The sequence below is a fragment of the Jaculus jaculus genome, chromosome X (genome assembly GCF_020740685.1).
Source record: "Jaculus jaculus isolate mJacJac1 chromosome X, mJacJac1.mat.Y.cur, whole genome shotgun sequence".
NCBI lineage: Eukaryota > Metazoa > Chordata > Mammalia > Rodentia > Dipodidae > Jaculus > Jaculus jaculus.
The window spans coordinates 48,734,266-48,748,339 of record NC_059125.1 but is presented as its reverse complement, the minus strand read 5'-3'; the positions used below and the strand labels follow the sequence as shown (position 1 = coordinate 48,748,339).

Genomic DNA, 14,074 nt, shown 5'->3' with positions numbered 1-14,074 from the left:
TGCTTTTAGGCAAGTGCCTTAATTGCTGAGCTATCTCTCTAGCCCTTCTCTATATGCTTTAAAATATTTATTTATTTATTTTGCAGACAGGGAGAGGGAGAGGAGAGAGAGGGAGAGAGACAGAGATGGAGAGAATGGGTGCGCCAGGGCCTCCAGCCACTGCAAACGAACTCCAGATGCATGGGTCACACCTTGTGCATCGGGCTTACGTGGGTCCTGGAAAAGCAAACCTCGGTCCTTAAGCTTCACAGACAAGCGCCTTAACTGCTAAGCCATCTCTCCAGCCCTTCTCTCTTTGCTTTATGAATAAACAAATACAAATAGTTTTTAAAAGAAAAGAACAAAAACTGGTAAAGATGTGGGGGTCAGGGTGGGAAGAAGGGAACTCTTATACACTATTGGTGGGAATGTAAACTAGTACAGCCACTATGGAAATCTGTATGGAGGCTCCTCAATAAACAAAAATAAGTTGGGCATGGCGGCATTCACCTTTAATCCTAGCACTTGGGAAGCTGGGGCAGGTGGATCACCTTGAGTTCAAGGCCACCCTGAGTCTACATAATGAATTCTAGGTCAGCCTGGGCCAGAGCAAGAACCAATCTTTTTTTTTCTTTAAATTTTTTAAATTTATTTTTATTTATTTATTTATTTATTTGAGAATGGCAGGCAGACATAGAAATATGCAGAGACAGAGAGTGAGAATGGGCATATCAGGGCCTCTAACCACTGCAAATGAACTCCAGATGTATGTGCCACCTTGTGCATCTGGCTAATGTGGGTACTGGGGAATAAGCCTCGAACTGGGGTCCTTAGGCTTCACAGGCAAGCATTTAACCACTAAGCCATCTCTCCAGCCTGCAAAACTAATCTTGGAAAACTAAAGATAAAAAAAAGAACTACCATGTTGTCCAGCTATACCACTTTTTGGTATATATCCAAGAAAATCAAAGTTGGCATACTACAGTGATAACTGTACACATATGTATACTATAGGACTACTTACAACAGCTAAGATACAGAATCAGCCTAGGTGTCACTAATGGATGAACAGACAAAGAAAATGTGGTATGTATATGCAATGGAGTTTTATTTGTCTATAAATAAGAACACAATTGTATCGTTTGTTGAGGAGATGTGTTCAGCTGTCAAGAAGGCTTAGCAGGTAAGAGGGCTTCTTTGGTTACACAAGCATGGGGGCCTGATTCACCCAAAGATCAGTTCCCCAGCAAGTACATAAACAACTGTGTGTGGTCATGCATGCCTGTAACACAAGCCTTATAGGAAGTGGAGACAGAAGACTTGCTGGGGGAGCTCCTGAAAACTGCCAGCTCCAGAATCAGTGAGAAACTCCAGCTCAATGAAACACAGATGAGCAAAAAATGTGAGACATTCAATGTTCTCCTCTGGCCTCCACATGCACGTGCATGGGACACAGGAATCTCCACACACAGGTGCATACAACTATACACCACCACATCACTCTACATATACTACTACTACATTCACACTCTCAAAAATTGTGTCATTTGCAGGAAAATGGATGATGGAACTAAAGATCATAATGTTAAGCCAAACAAGCCAGACAAATATCCCATGTCTTCTTTTATATGTGGAAAATCTGGACTTAAATGATATATGACATGAAAGTTGAAGGGAAACTATTGGGAGAAGAGGGCATAGGATAGAACTAGAGAATGTAATGGGGTGGTGATTGTGAGCAAAGTATAAGATCTGTATGTGTGAAACTGTCATTATATTGTATGCTCACTAAAACGCATATGGGGGCTGGAAAGATGACTTAGCAGTTAAGGTGCTTGCCTGTGAAGCCTAAGGACTCATGTTTGCTCCCCAGATCCCAAGTAAGCCAGACGCACAAGGTGACACAAGCACATGAAGTCGCACATGCACACAGGGGGACATACGTGTTTGTGGTTCAACTATAGTGGCTGGAGGCCCTGGCATGCCAATCCCCGCCCCCCCCCTCTCCCTCATTAGAAAAAAGGCCAGTCTGTTAGGTCTGCCTCAAAAAACAAAAGTGTATGGGTCTTTAGGCCTGTGTGGTAGCACACACCTATAATCCCAGCACTCAGGAGTTTAAGATAGGAGCATAGTAGTGTGCTTGAAGCTGGCATAGATTACATAACCAGTTTGAGCCTAGCCTGAGCTCCCTAGTTGAGACCCTGTCTCAAAAAAAATGGAAAAAGGGGCTGGAGAGATGGCTTAGCAGTTAAGGCATTTGCCTGCAAAGCCAAAGCATCCCAGTTTGACTCTCCAGGACCCACATAAGCCAGATGCACAAGGGAGCGCACACATCTGGAGTTCGTTTGCAGTGGCTAGAGGCCCTGGTGTGCCCTTTCTCTCCCTCTCTCTCTCAAATAAATAAATAAATAAAATATATATTTTAAAAGGGGGGGGAGAAAGTATGGGTTCTTTGGAAAGAGAGATGAAGGTTATTAGCTTAGGAAAAACACTGATGTAAGAACACATTTTAAAAACTTTGTATATAATTTTCAAAGGTACATAAAGCCTATGAACCATATGTGGTATTTATACATCCCTACTAAACTCTGCTCTAGTTGACAAATCCAGGAAAGATGTGTGTAGGAATATCCTTGATGCACAAAATATCAAAGAAAATATATACCTACTAATGCAGCCAATTATGTCACAATGAAAAAGATTTTGTACTTCAATGACCAACTTCTAGTAAAAAAGTAAGATCTAAGACTTCTGGTTTCATTTCGTCTGTATAGATTCAGAAAAATGAAAATCTCTCTCTTTATAAGATTAAAAAGTCAAAACAAACAACAAAGTACCAACTTTTGGGAACCTGTTAAAGAAATAAGCCAGAAGAGAAAGGCCAACTCAAAACTAAACAGGTGTCTGAAGAAAGATAATAATTTTGAGTATATGTCTTTGTATAAATTTTAGAGGTTGTTCTTGGCATTACTTCAAGATATATAACTGTGAAAAAAAAATTTAAATAGGGCTGGAGAGATGGTTTAGTGGTTAAGGCACTTGCCTGCAAAGCCTAAGATTCCAGGTTCAATTCACCAGTCCCCACGTAAGCCAGATGCACAAGGGGGCGCATGCGCCTGGAGTTCATTTGCAGCAGCTGTAGGGCCTGGCATACTCAGTGTCTCTCTATCTACCTCTCTCTCTCACTTTCTCAAATAATAAAAATAAACAACAACAAAAAACCATTCAAATCACCCATAGGAAGACAGAAAATAGACAACAGAGGGAATTTAAAACAAAATAACAGACCATCCAAGTGATTTTAAAAAGTTATATTAAATATAAAGAAAAGGGCTAGAGAAATGGCTTAGCAGTTAAGGTGCTTGCCTGCAAGGCCTAATGGTTTGATTCCCTACTACCCACATAAAGCCAGATACACAAAGTGGCACATGCATCTGGAGTTCATTTGCAGCAGCTGGAGACCCTGACATGCCCTTTCTCTCCCTCACCTCTTCCCTCTCTTTCTGCTTGCAAAGAAATGAAAGTATTTTTTTAATGTAAAGAAAAAAACTACCATGCAAACATGAATGAAAACAAATCCACAAATTGCCAGGCAAGGTATCACATGCCTTTAATCACTTGGAAGGCTGAGGTAGGAGGATCATTGTGATTTCGAGGCCAGCTTGAAACTAGAGTGAATTACAGGTCAGACTGGGCTAGAGTGAGACCCCACCTGGGGGGGGGGAGGCATCACATCATGATAAAAAGGTCAAATTTTTAAGCACACAGAGAAATTCTAAATATGCATCTGTGATGGTTAATTTCTATTGTCAATTTGATCAGATCAGAAACTAAGAAAAGAGACATACTACTTGGGCAAGTCTGTAAGGGTGTTTTTCAGGAAGAATTAAGGGAAGGGGGATGACCTTTCCTTATATTGGGCAGCCTTTCCAGTGGCAGCCTATATATTAAAGAGGTTCCAGGAAAAAAAAAAATTCTTTTTTGCCTGGCTACCCCTGATACTTATTAGTGAGTTTATCTATTACGTTTCTGCCACTCTTCACACACATCAAAACCCAGTTTCTTCAGCCTTCTAATATGAACCAGCAGCTATCTAGGAATCCTCCAGGTCGTCAGTACAACATTGGGATTGCTGAGGCATTTAGCTTCATAGACTAAGCAGGACCAGGTTCTCAGGCTTTCTAGCCTGCCACTCTTGGACTATCCACCCTATATCATGTCAGCCAATCTAATAAATTCTCTTTATAATATATATACATTCTACAAATTTGTCTCTCTAGAGCCTCCTAACACATTACTCTAATAACAGAGATTCAAAACACATGAGGCAAAGCTGATAGAAATGGGAGGTAAAAAAAGACAAATCCATAATTACAGCTAGAAATTTCTATAGCACTCTCCAAACAACTAATAAAGCTAGTAGGTGGAACACCAGTAAGGATACAGAAGAACACAATTAACCAACAGGACCTAACAATAGCAAAAACACACATTCCTGTCAAATGTCCATGGGACAATCACCAAGATAAACTATTTTTCAAGTCTCTAGAGCAGGATGTTGACTGTGCACCTGAGAAGCTGCCAAGATGGCTCTCAGGTGAATAAGGTCACTAAGCAGAAACTACTTGATAAGTCTGTGGTTACAGGGCCTGATGCATAGGCAAAGAAGTGACTTTGTGGGCATGTCAACAGCAGATGTCCCTAGCTCCTCCGATATAAAACAACCCTCAACAAATACTTAAAGAACTGAAATTAAAAGACTATTTTCTGAGGGCTGGAGAGATGGCTCAACGGTTAAGGTACTTGCCTGCAAAGCCTAATGGCCCAGGTATAAATCCCCAGTACCCATATAAATGTAAGCCAGGCTAGAGGTCCTGGTGCATTTATTTGTTCATTCATTCATTCTCTTTTTGCTTGAAAATAAATAAGCAAAAATATTGTTTTAAAGACTATTTTCTTTTTTGTTTGTTTGTTTGGTTTTTCAAGGTAGGGTCTAAACTAGCCAGGCATAGTGGCGCACACCTTTAGTCCCAGCACTCGGGAGGCAGAGGTAGGAGAGTAGCACCATGAGTTCGAGGCCACCCTGAGACTACAGAGTGAATTCCAGGTCAGCCTGGGCTAGAGCGAGACATTACCTCAAAAAAAAAAAAAAAAAAAAAAAAAGCTACTTTCTGGGTTTGGAGAAGAAAAGGAAGAAGGAAGAAAGAGGAAGGAAAAAAAAAAAAACGCTAATTAATAAATGAAGTACCCACCTCAAAAATCCAGAAAATTATAACCCAAATTAAGGAAAAATAGCATAAATGACAACTGAAATAAATGCAATTGAAGAGAAAAAAGGTGATTTTACTGATATGTGGAACAACTGCAACAACATAATAAATTAAGCAGTACTGGATAACAACCTAAAGCATAATGTAGGGCTGAAATGTAGCTCAAAGGTAGAGTGCTTGTCTAGCATGTGAAAGGGTCTGGTTCAATATCCAGCACGTCTTAAAAACCTAGAGTATAAAGTACATATATATAATCCTACACTGATATAATTATATATACCTTTTCAATTTCAAAGAAAAGATATAAATCTTTACAGAATATGATCAAATAATATATGTAAACTGACTCTTTCAAGAAGTGAAGCTTAATCTCTAACATTATCCCTAGATTTGAGCATAACAGTGCCTTGCTTTCAAAGAACAAAGAGAAAAGAAAAGAATATTAAGTTTATAAAGGAGAACTCTCATAAATACTACCCTAATCAATTGATAAGCCTCTTAAATAATGTGCTATGAAGGACACTTAATTTTGCTGCATTCTTCCCAAAACCTTAACTATAGTCTAATCATAAGACTAACATAGACTGGGGAAAATTCTACAGGATACTCAATAGTAATATTTATTTCCAGGGTTGGGAGAAAGGACAGGAGAAAGGAGGAGGGAGAGAGAATATGTACATTAGGGTTTCCAGCCACTGCAAACTCCAGATGCACGTGCCATTTTGTGCATCTGGCTTTTTTATGTGGGTACTAGAGAACTAAGCCTGGGTCATTAGGCTTTGCAGGCAAACACCTTAACTGCTGACCCCTCTCTCCAGCCAAATAGTAATCTTCAAAGTTTCCCACTGCTATCTTCTACCTGCTAATGTAGCTCTTATTAACCATAGGCTACAAGATCTCTCAATCTTTCCTAGTTCCCTAAGTCTGGCCCTCTTGACTTCTTGACTATAGGAGGTCTATTCTAAAGTCAGGGATTTTTGAAGGTTACCATTTTCTTTCTTTCTTTCTGGTTACTATTTTCTTAAAGGGGGAAGAAAATGGAATTGGTTTTCGAAAATAAACACATCCATCAGAAAATAAGCCTATCCACTGGCATATATTTTACTTAACGTATTTTCAGATTCTGAGTATTTTAAGTATGCTCGCAAGAGGTAGCTATGTTTTAAGTGTAAAAATTGAATGAATATCTGATCTCACCTCAGCAGATTTCTTATGTTCTTTCGGGAATTTTGACTTCTTCCTATACATTGGATTAGAAGTAAAGGAAGTGGAAGGACCTGAAAAAGATAATTTTAAACATTCTGAATGATATCACCCACTAATGTAACTAAATGTCAATAGAAGTGCCAAATATATGGCGAAGGAGACCACAGAGATAACATACTACTGAAGAAAATCATTAAACTGTCCCCAAGAGAGCCTCCCAATGGAGCTTAACACCACTGGTGTCTTCCCAGAGAACAAAAGCATCAATAATGGTTAGGAAGATTCAACCTGGCAAACTTCATGATATTTTAGAATCACCTAATTCAATATTCCACTTTGAGAAAAGGTATCTGGCCTTTAACAAATGACTGACCCACAGCCAAACACTTAGTCATATCTTTTTTTTTTTTTCTTTTTACTAGTCATATCTTAACTACAGTAAGAACCGGTGCCTACAGTTTGTGCTATCAAACCCTGTTCTTCCTTTCTAAAGAAGTTCTATTAACGCATTAGTGAGTAGATTTGCCTTTTATTGTTCAGTTCAATGAAAAGTAAGCACCAAACCAAAACTAACTGTGCCACTTAATTTCTCCCTCTCCCTCTCCCTATTTCTCTCTCTCTCCCCCCCTCTCTCTCTATATATATATAATTTTTTGGTTTTTCGAGGTTGGGTCTTCCTGTAGCCCAGGCTGACCTGGAATTCACTCTACATTCTCAGGGTGGCCTCAAACTCATGGCGATCCTCCTACCTCTGCCTCCCGAGTGCTGGGATTAAAGGTGTGTGCCACCACAGGAAGAAGCATGGCATGCCTTATTCTCAAATCAGAGACGAGATCCTCAAACAACATAGATACAAAGTTTACCAGCTATTAGCTGGTTCTACTCACATTCATCTGAACTCTCGCTGCTGCTGGGGGCACTACGACGTTTCATCTTGCAGCATTCTGGGAAAGAGAACAACACCAAGTGAAATAGCCAACAAACACTTGTCCTAGGTGGCAGTCAATACTGTCCCATATTGGGAGATTGAGGCAGGAGGACTGCTATGAATTCTGAAAATAGCCTGGGCTATACAGCATCACCTTGCCTCAAAAAAAAAAAAAATCCAACAAAGGGGCTTTACTCCCTTTTGCCTCCATCATGATAGGAGCTCTCTTATACTTCTCTACTTTCCTTCTCTTAATCTAATAACATTTCTCTAAACCATACCCCCGGTCTATGGATTTTAATTTCTTAAATTCATAAAACAAGAATCCAGGGTGTCCTGAATTTATTAGTGCATTGGCATATTGGTATATCAACAAGGAACCCTCAAATTCCCTTTTAATATTGGTGCATTTGGCCAGGAAACTCAGTATCTTCTCTACAACTCTGTTCCTCTTGGAAACTGGGCATTTCTCTGTTTTCTCTTACCATGCTTTCTAAATGCTAATTCCCAATGCTAGTGTAAGAGAAATTCACATTCTGCCTGGGATTGCTATGCTGGCTTTTGGGGCTCTTCTGGGTTCTGTGGCTATCACTATGGACTCAGGGGTCAGTACAGGCCAAGATAAACTGGGAAGGAAGCAGGGAATGACCTTTTGAGTGTTCTGCACCTCCTTTGCTCTCCTGAATGCGTGAGACCCTCAGCAACACTTGGCAAGATTTAACTCTTGAGATGAGGGAGATGGGCTATTCAGCAGCATCGGAGCTTAGGGGCTTGGCTCAGGCCTGAGCCTATGCCTTCCTGCCAAGCCTCTGGGCCACCTTAGGTGCCACAGGAGCCAGGGGTGACTATGGCACACTTAGGTGCCAAAGCCTCAAGGTCATCTCACTGCAGGGGTACAGGTGGACAGACCTGCACAGTGGCAGGGGGACTTTACGTGGCACCCAGACCCTGCAGTGCTGTGAGCCATGGTATGGGGTGGCATTTTTATTTGCCTTTTCTTAGATGTTTAACCTGCAAACAGTTTTATTTTCTCTAGATTAAATGTAGTAAATTACAATATGGTTTTCCTAATTCAAACAGATACATTTAAAAGTTATTTATTTATGAGAGAGAAAGATATTGCTGAAGACTCCACAAACTTGGGCTGCAAGGTCACTGAGAAATCCTGCTGGAGCTGAGCTGAAAATCTTCTCCATGTAGGCAAGCTGACAGAAAGCTGGAAAAAGCTATGCTGCATGCAGTTCCATGGGAGAGAAATCACCAGTGGAGATAAACAACAGTGGACACTGCAAGCCTTAAATTTGGCCAGCCAAACGGGCCAACAGGTGCAACAGTAGCATATCTGTTATGGGGGAAGTCAACCATGTTCTAATTGGACTGGAGGCCTGCTGCACAGGAGGGAATACATGCCTGATACTTAAAACCTAGGATGGGGGAAGTCATGAGCCCTAGGGGTGTAACATCTGCTGCTGTCTGGCTAAATGTATATACTATGCTCATCAAACTGTCCAGTAAACACTTCTCTTGATGTTCATACCCATGTATTAATGCTACTCTCATTTTTGGTTAGAGAACCTTCTCTTTTCAGATGGTGGTGACCTTGGGATGACTCAGAAGGCACCATAGTGCTGAGATGAAGTGACAGAGGACTGTTCAACACTGAAACATCTATATCACACCTTCCAAGACTCAGGGTCGGTTGCGGAAGAGGTGGTGGAAAGAATGTAAGAGCCAAAGGAAGGGTAGGACTGCTTACAATGTACTTTTCCAGACACAAAAATGGCCTGGATATCCATGACCTCACAGTGCCTGCCACCTACACAAGATCATCCTAACAGGAGGAAAAGATGATGACATCAAAATAAAAGAGAGACTGACTGAGAAGGGGAGGGAACATGATGGCGAATGGAGTTGCAAAGGGAAAGTGGGGCGGGGAGGGAATCACCATGGTTTATTGTCTATAATATAATAAATATAATATATTTAATATAATATAATATATATTTAATATAATAAATATAATAAAGCTGTCAAAAATAAAGTTTAAAAAAGAGAGAAAGAGAGAGAAAGGCAGATACAGGGAGTATGGGGGTGTCAGGGCCTTAAGCCATTGTAAACAAACTCCAGATGCATGCGCCACTTTGTGCATCTGGTTTATGTGGGCACTGGAGAATTGAACCTGGGTCTTTAGGCTTCATAGGCAAGCACCTTAACCACTAATCCATTTCTCCAGTCCTTGACAGACTTTTTTATGTGGAATTCACCTTATGTGTTATCACGCTTTCATCCTATCTACATCAATGAGTGAAGGAGTCAAATGTTTGTTTTCAAAAAGAGGTATTAGGAGCTCAGTCCACAAAGGTGTTGACTCTCCCTGCCTCATGTAGTTATTAGGAGCTATTTTACTTTTCTGTTATAGGTCTCAATATTTATTCTAGAGGTTTTTTTTTTTTTTTCCCCAATACTGCTTTTTAGTGGTTAAGTGATCAGTCATAGGCCTTACAAAAAAGTCATCTAGATTGTAGGAATTAGTATGGAGTCTCAATGGTAGAGAGTGGCCCAAATCCAGACATGGCCCCCTTATTTGTAACCATTATAAGGAGGTCAAGGATACAGGGCATCACAGACCATATTGATAATGGGTGAAAAAATACAAAGGCCTGTTTTCTCCTTGTGGCTGCACACAGGGAGAAATATAAAGGGGGCTCTAGAGGACACTCTGGAGCAAATGACAAAAGAGATTTGGGAGACATTCCAGTGTATCATCTTTTCTTTATAGATGGGTAGTCATGAACCTTGTTGGGGAACCCATTGGTAAGGACTTAATTCCATATACCCCTATGGCATTTAGGGTTCCATTGGTAAGAGTATAAGTCCATAGTTCCTAGACAGCATAGCTGCATCTTTTTGGCAGACACACTGGTAAGGACTTAATTCTATAAACACCACGACAGGAGCCAAGAAGGCTTAAATCTGGAGTCTCATCAGTAAAAGTATAAATCCATAGTTTCTAAACATAGGCTTCCCTAGACTGTATCCTAGTATGATCTAGAAAGTGCTTTTGTGCAGACTTCCTTACTATATAAAAATGTTATGCCACCTCAGCACTCTTGGCTGCCAAGAGATCACATATCCTGAACTCTGAATGAGGGATAGATAACCTTGGAGCCCCCAGGGCCTTGCTTTCCTAACTAACTGAAGATTCACACTAGGCTATTGAGACTTTAAAATCAGGGTTGACACACTGAAATTTTTGAGTCTCACTTTTTCTACATTTACCTCACTGTAATGTACACTGTGTATGCTACTTAAATTCATGGTAAGCTGTATTCTGAGAAATGGGCTGCCCCACCCACTCAGACCCCAAGCAGTTTAGACCATGTGTTATCCACACCTTCTTCTCAGATAAAATGGCCAGTTGCCTCTATGACAAGGAAGGGGACATGACAAGCAGCATATGGTTTTGGTTCTTCCTGTATTTTCTCTCTTATCTAGGTTCTCTAAAACTTTGTTAGAATATAGTTTCCAGACTTGTGAGATGAATAAAGGAACATAAAAATAACAATAAGGATGGGCGTGTTGGCACATGCCTTTAATCCCAGCACTCAGGAGGCAGAGGTAGGAGGGCTGCCATGAGTTCAAGGCCACCCTGGGACTACATAGTGAATTCCAGGTCAGCCTGGGATAGAGTGAGAATGTACTTCAAAAAACCGAAAAAACAACACCCCCCCAAAACCAAAACAAAACAACAACAACAACAACAAAAAAATGCACCTAACAATGGTTTACAGCAAGGTAGAATTTTATGATTTAAGGGCTGGAGAGATGGCTTAGTGGTTAAGGGGCTTGCCTGCAAAGCCTAAGGACTCAAGTTCAATTCTCCAGCAGCCACATAACCCAGATGCACATAGTGGCACATGCATCTGGAGTTCATTTGCAATTGCTAGAGACCCTGGCATGCCTATTCTTTCTCTCTTTCTCAATTAAATAAATAAAAATAAAAATATTAAAAAGAACTTTATAATTTAACAATATGTGAACAGGTAATATTAATTCATTACATGGTATCACAAATAGAATTTAGATTTATCATTGCTGAGTTTATAATTCATGTTTTATAAAGGAAAGAACTTCAAGATGCTAAGATTATTGGGAATCAAAAGATTCTATTGGGTGTGTTGACTCATACCTTTAATTCCAGCAACAGGCATTTTTAGGGGATTATAGGAATAATAGGATCCTACTAGGTGTGGTGGCTCACACTTTTAATCCCAACACTTGAGAGGTAGAAATGACAGGATCTGGAGTTCAAAGTCAGCCTGCATCCAAACAATGACAAAGCCTCTGTTTTTTTTTTTACTTGTAATTTTTTAATGAGAGAATTGGTGCACCTCTAGCTACTGCACTTGAACTGCAGACATATATGTGCCACCTTGTGTGAATGACTTACATGAGACCTGGAGAGTCCAACATCAGTCCTTAGGCTTCGTAGGCAAGCACCTTAACTGCTAAGCCATCTCTCCAGCCCTGAAAAAAAACTCTCTTAATCCCTGAGGCTACATATAATACCTTTTTTGTTGTTGTTGTTGTTTTTTCGAGGTAGGGTCTCACTCTAGCCTACGCTGACCTGGAATTCACTATGTAGTCCCAGGGTGGCCTCCTCCTACCTCTGTTTCCCCAGTGCTGGGATTAAAGGCATGCGCCATCATGCCTGGCTTCACATAATATCTTAAAACAGATGTGAAGACACTATTCTGCTTTAGTTGCTTTTTGATAAAACCAGTTCCAGGTGTGTTAGGTCCACTGGTAGAAATTATCTCCAAGGCAGTTTTCAAGTTTTAACAGTATTAGCAAATCTATGCTTTTAAAATGTATTTCATAGGATATATTTTTTTAAAGTCTCAAATTAACATGTCATAAAGTCTAAAATTCAATTCACTAAATGTTGTTTTGTTCATGGTGACAGTTATACAAATTGTTTTCAAAATGTTTAATCAATTGGTGATAACTTAAGTTTTATAAAATAAATAAATCTAACTTCATAAACTTAGGTGTTCTTAATGCTAGATCCACAGCTGATGGATATTTGGGAATTACAGGCTCCTGGAGGCAGTGTATTGTTGGAGGCAGATTTATGGGTGCTATAGCTAGCTGCCCCTTTCCAGTGTTTGACACACTCTCCTATTGCTGTTGTCCACATAATAAGCCAAAGTAAACCATTTTTTCCCCAAAAGCTGTGGTTGGTGTTTTCTGCCACCAATGTGAACCTTTCTGCAACAGTAAAGTTGGTACCAAGGAATGTGGTCATTGCTATGAGAAACCTAACTGTGTGCCTCTGGCTTTTGGCAGCTGATTTTCAAGAGGTATGTGGATGAATTCTGAATCTTGGTTTAAGGGACACCTTTCAGTGTGTAAGTACAGCTTGATGGATTATTCGGGTCAGTTGAAAGACCTGGATGCAGTAAGAACTATGGACTGTGAGGTCTGGTTTATGAGGGTGAGAAAGCGCTTTGCCTGGACTGGGTTAGAAGCAGTTTGTGTGAGAGGCTTGCTGTTATGCCTGTGTCCTGAGAATTTGTGCAAAGTTGCACTGCGTAGAAATGGACTGGTGTGGTCGGGCGTGGTGGTGCACGCCTTTAATCCCAGCACTCGGGAGACAGAGGTAGGAGGATCGCCAAGAGATCGAGGCCACCCTGAGAATACATAGTGAATTCCAGGTCAGCCTGAGCTAGAGACCCTCCCTACCTTAGAAAACCAAAAAAAAAAAAAGAAAAGAAAAGAAAAAAGAAATGGACTGGTATGAGCAGAGGGATATGGCACAGAAAGAAATCTATGGGCTGAAACTTCTCCCTGTTCAGCTGCAATTATATGAGAGATTACAACCTTCGAGATTGGGCCAATTGACTTACATTGGGGCAACAGGAAAGAATGTAGACTCTTTTGAAGGGGCCTGAATATGCTCAAGGAGTGTCCTGTTCTTCAAAGTCTGCTTTATTCCCCCATGGATTAACAAACTGGCACCCTGCCTGGTATTGAGTAGTAAAAGAAATGCAGGAAAGAGAGGGTCATTGAATTTTCAATGTGGCCTGTGTTTTGGAAACGGCCATGGGCAGTGTGAAGCAGGTTTGCTAGATGCCTGCATGGAGACACAATGAAGCCATGAGGATGGACCATGGGTTGCAATGGAGACCCAGTGGAGACACTGGGACCATGAGATGGCTGCTAAGGAAAGCTGCTGGCTCCAGATGAAGTTTCCCAGGACTGTGAGCAGCCTAGCTGGAGGGGTGGAATTGGAACTCCAGAGTCTTGTTGCTGGTTAAAATTATCAGACTTGGAGACTTGTCACGGATTAGAGTTGTTGGATTTGGAGCTATAGAGTTTGATGTTTGCCCTGTCTAAACCTTGTATTGGTTGAATATTTCTTTGCTATGCCCAATGCCATCTTTTGCAGTGTGTTTATTCTGTGTGTATGTATTATGTATGTATGTATGTGTGTGTGTGTGTATGTATGTATGTATGTATGTATGTATATATATATATATGTATGTATGTATGTATATATATATATATATAAAACACATACACACATACACATATACACGTATGTATGTATGTATTGTAGCTCAGTTAAAAGATCTTGGACTACGGGGTTTGAACATCATTAGGACTGATAAAAACTATGGGGACTTTT

General features: G+C 40.5%; 1 protein-coding gene across 6 annotated transcripts in view; it reads right to left on the bottom strand.

The window, feature by feature from the left end:
• Positions 1-14,074, bottom strand: part of Jade3 (jade family PHD finger 3) — a 162,843-nt gene that overhangs the window by 85,157 nt on the left and 63,612 nt on the right. For all 6 annotated transcript variants that reach the window (XM_045140863.1, XM_045140864.1, XM_045140865.1 and 3 more), the window contains 2 exons: positions 7,343-7,399; positions 6,447-6,526 (listed from right to left, as the gene is read on the bottom strand). In XM_045140863.1, the coding sequence (XP_044996798.1) occupies positions 6,447-6,526; positions 7,343-7,399 (137 nt within the window). The remainder of the gene's footprint in view (positions 1-6,446; positions 6,527-7,342; positions 7,400-14,074) is intronic.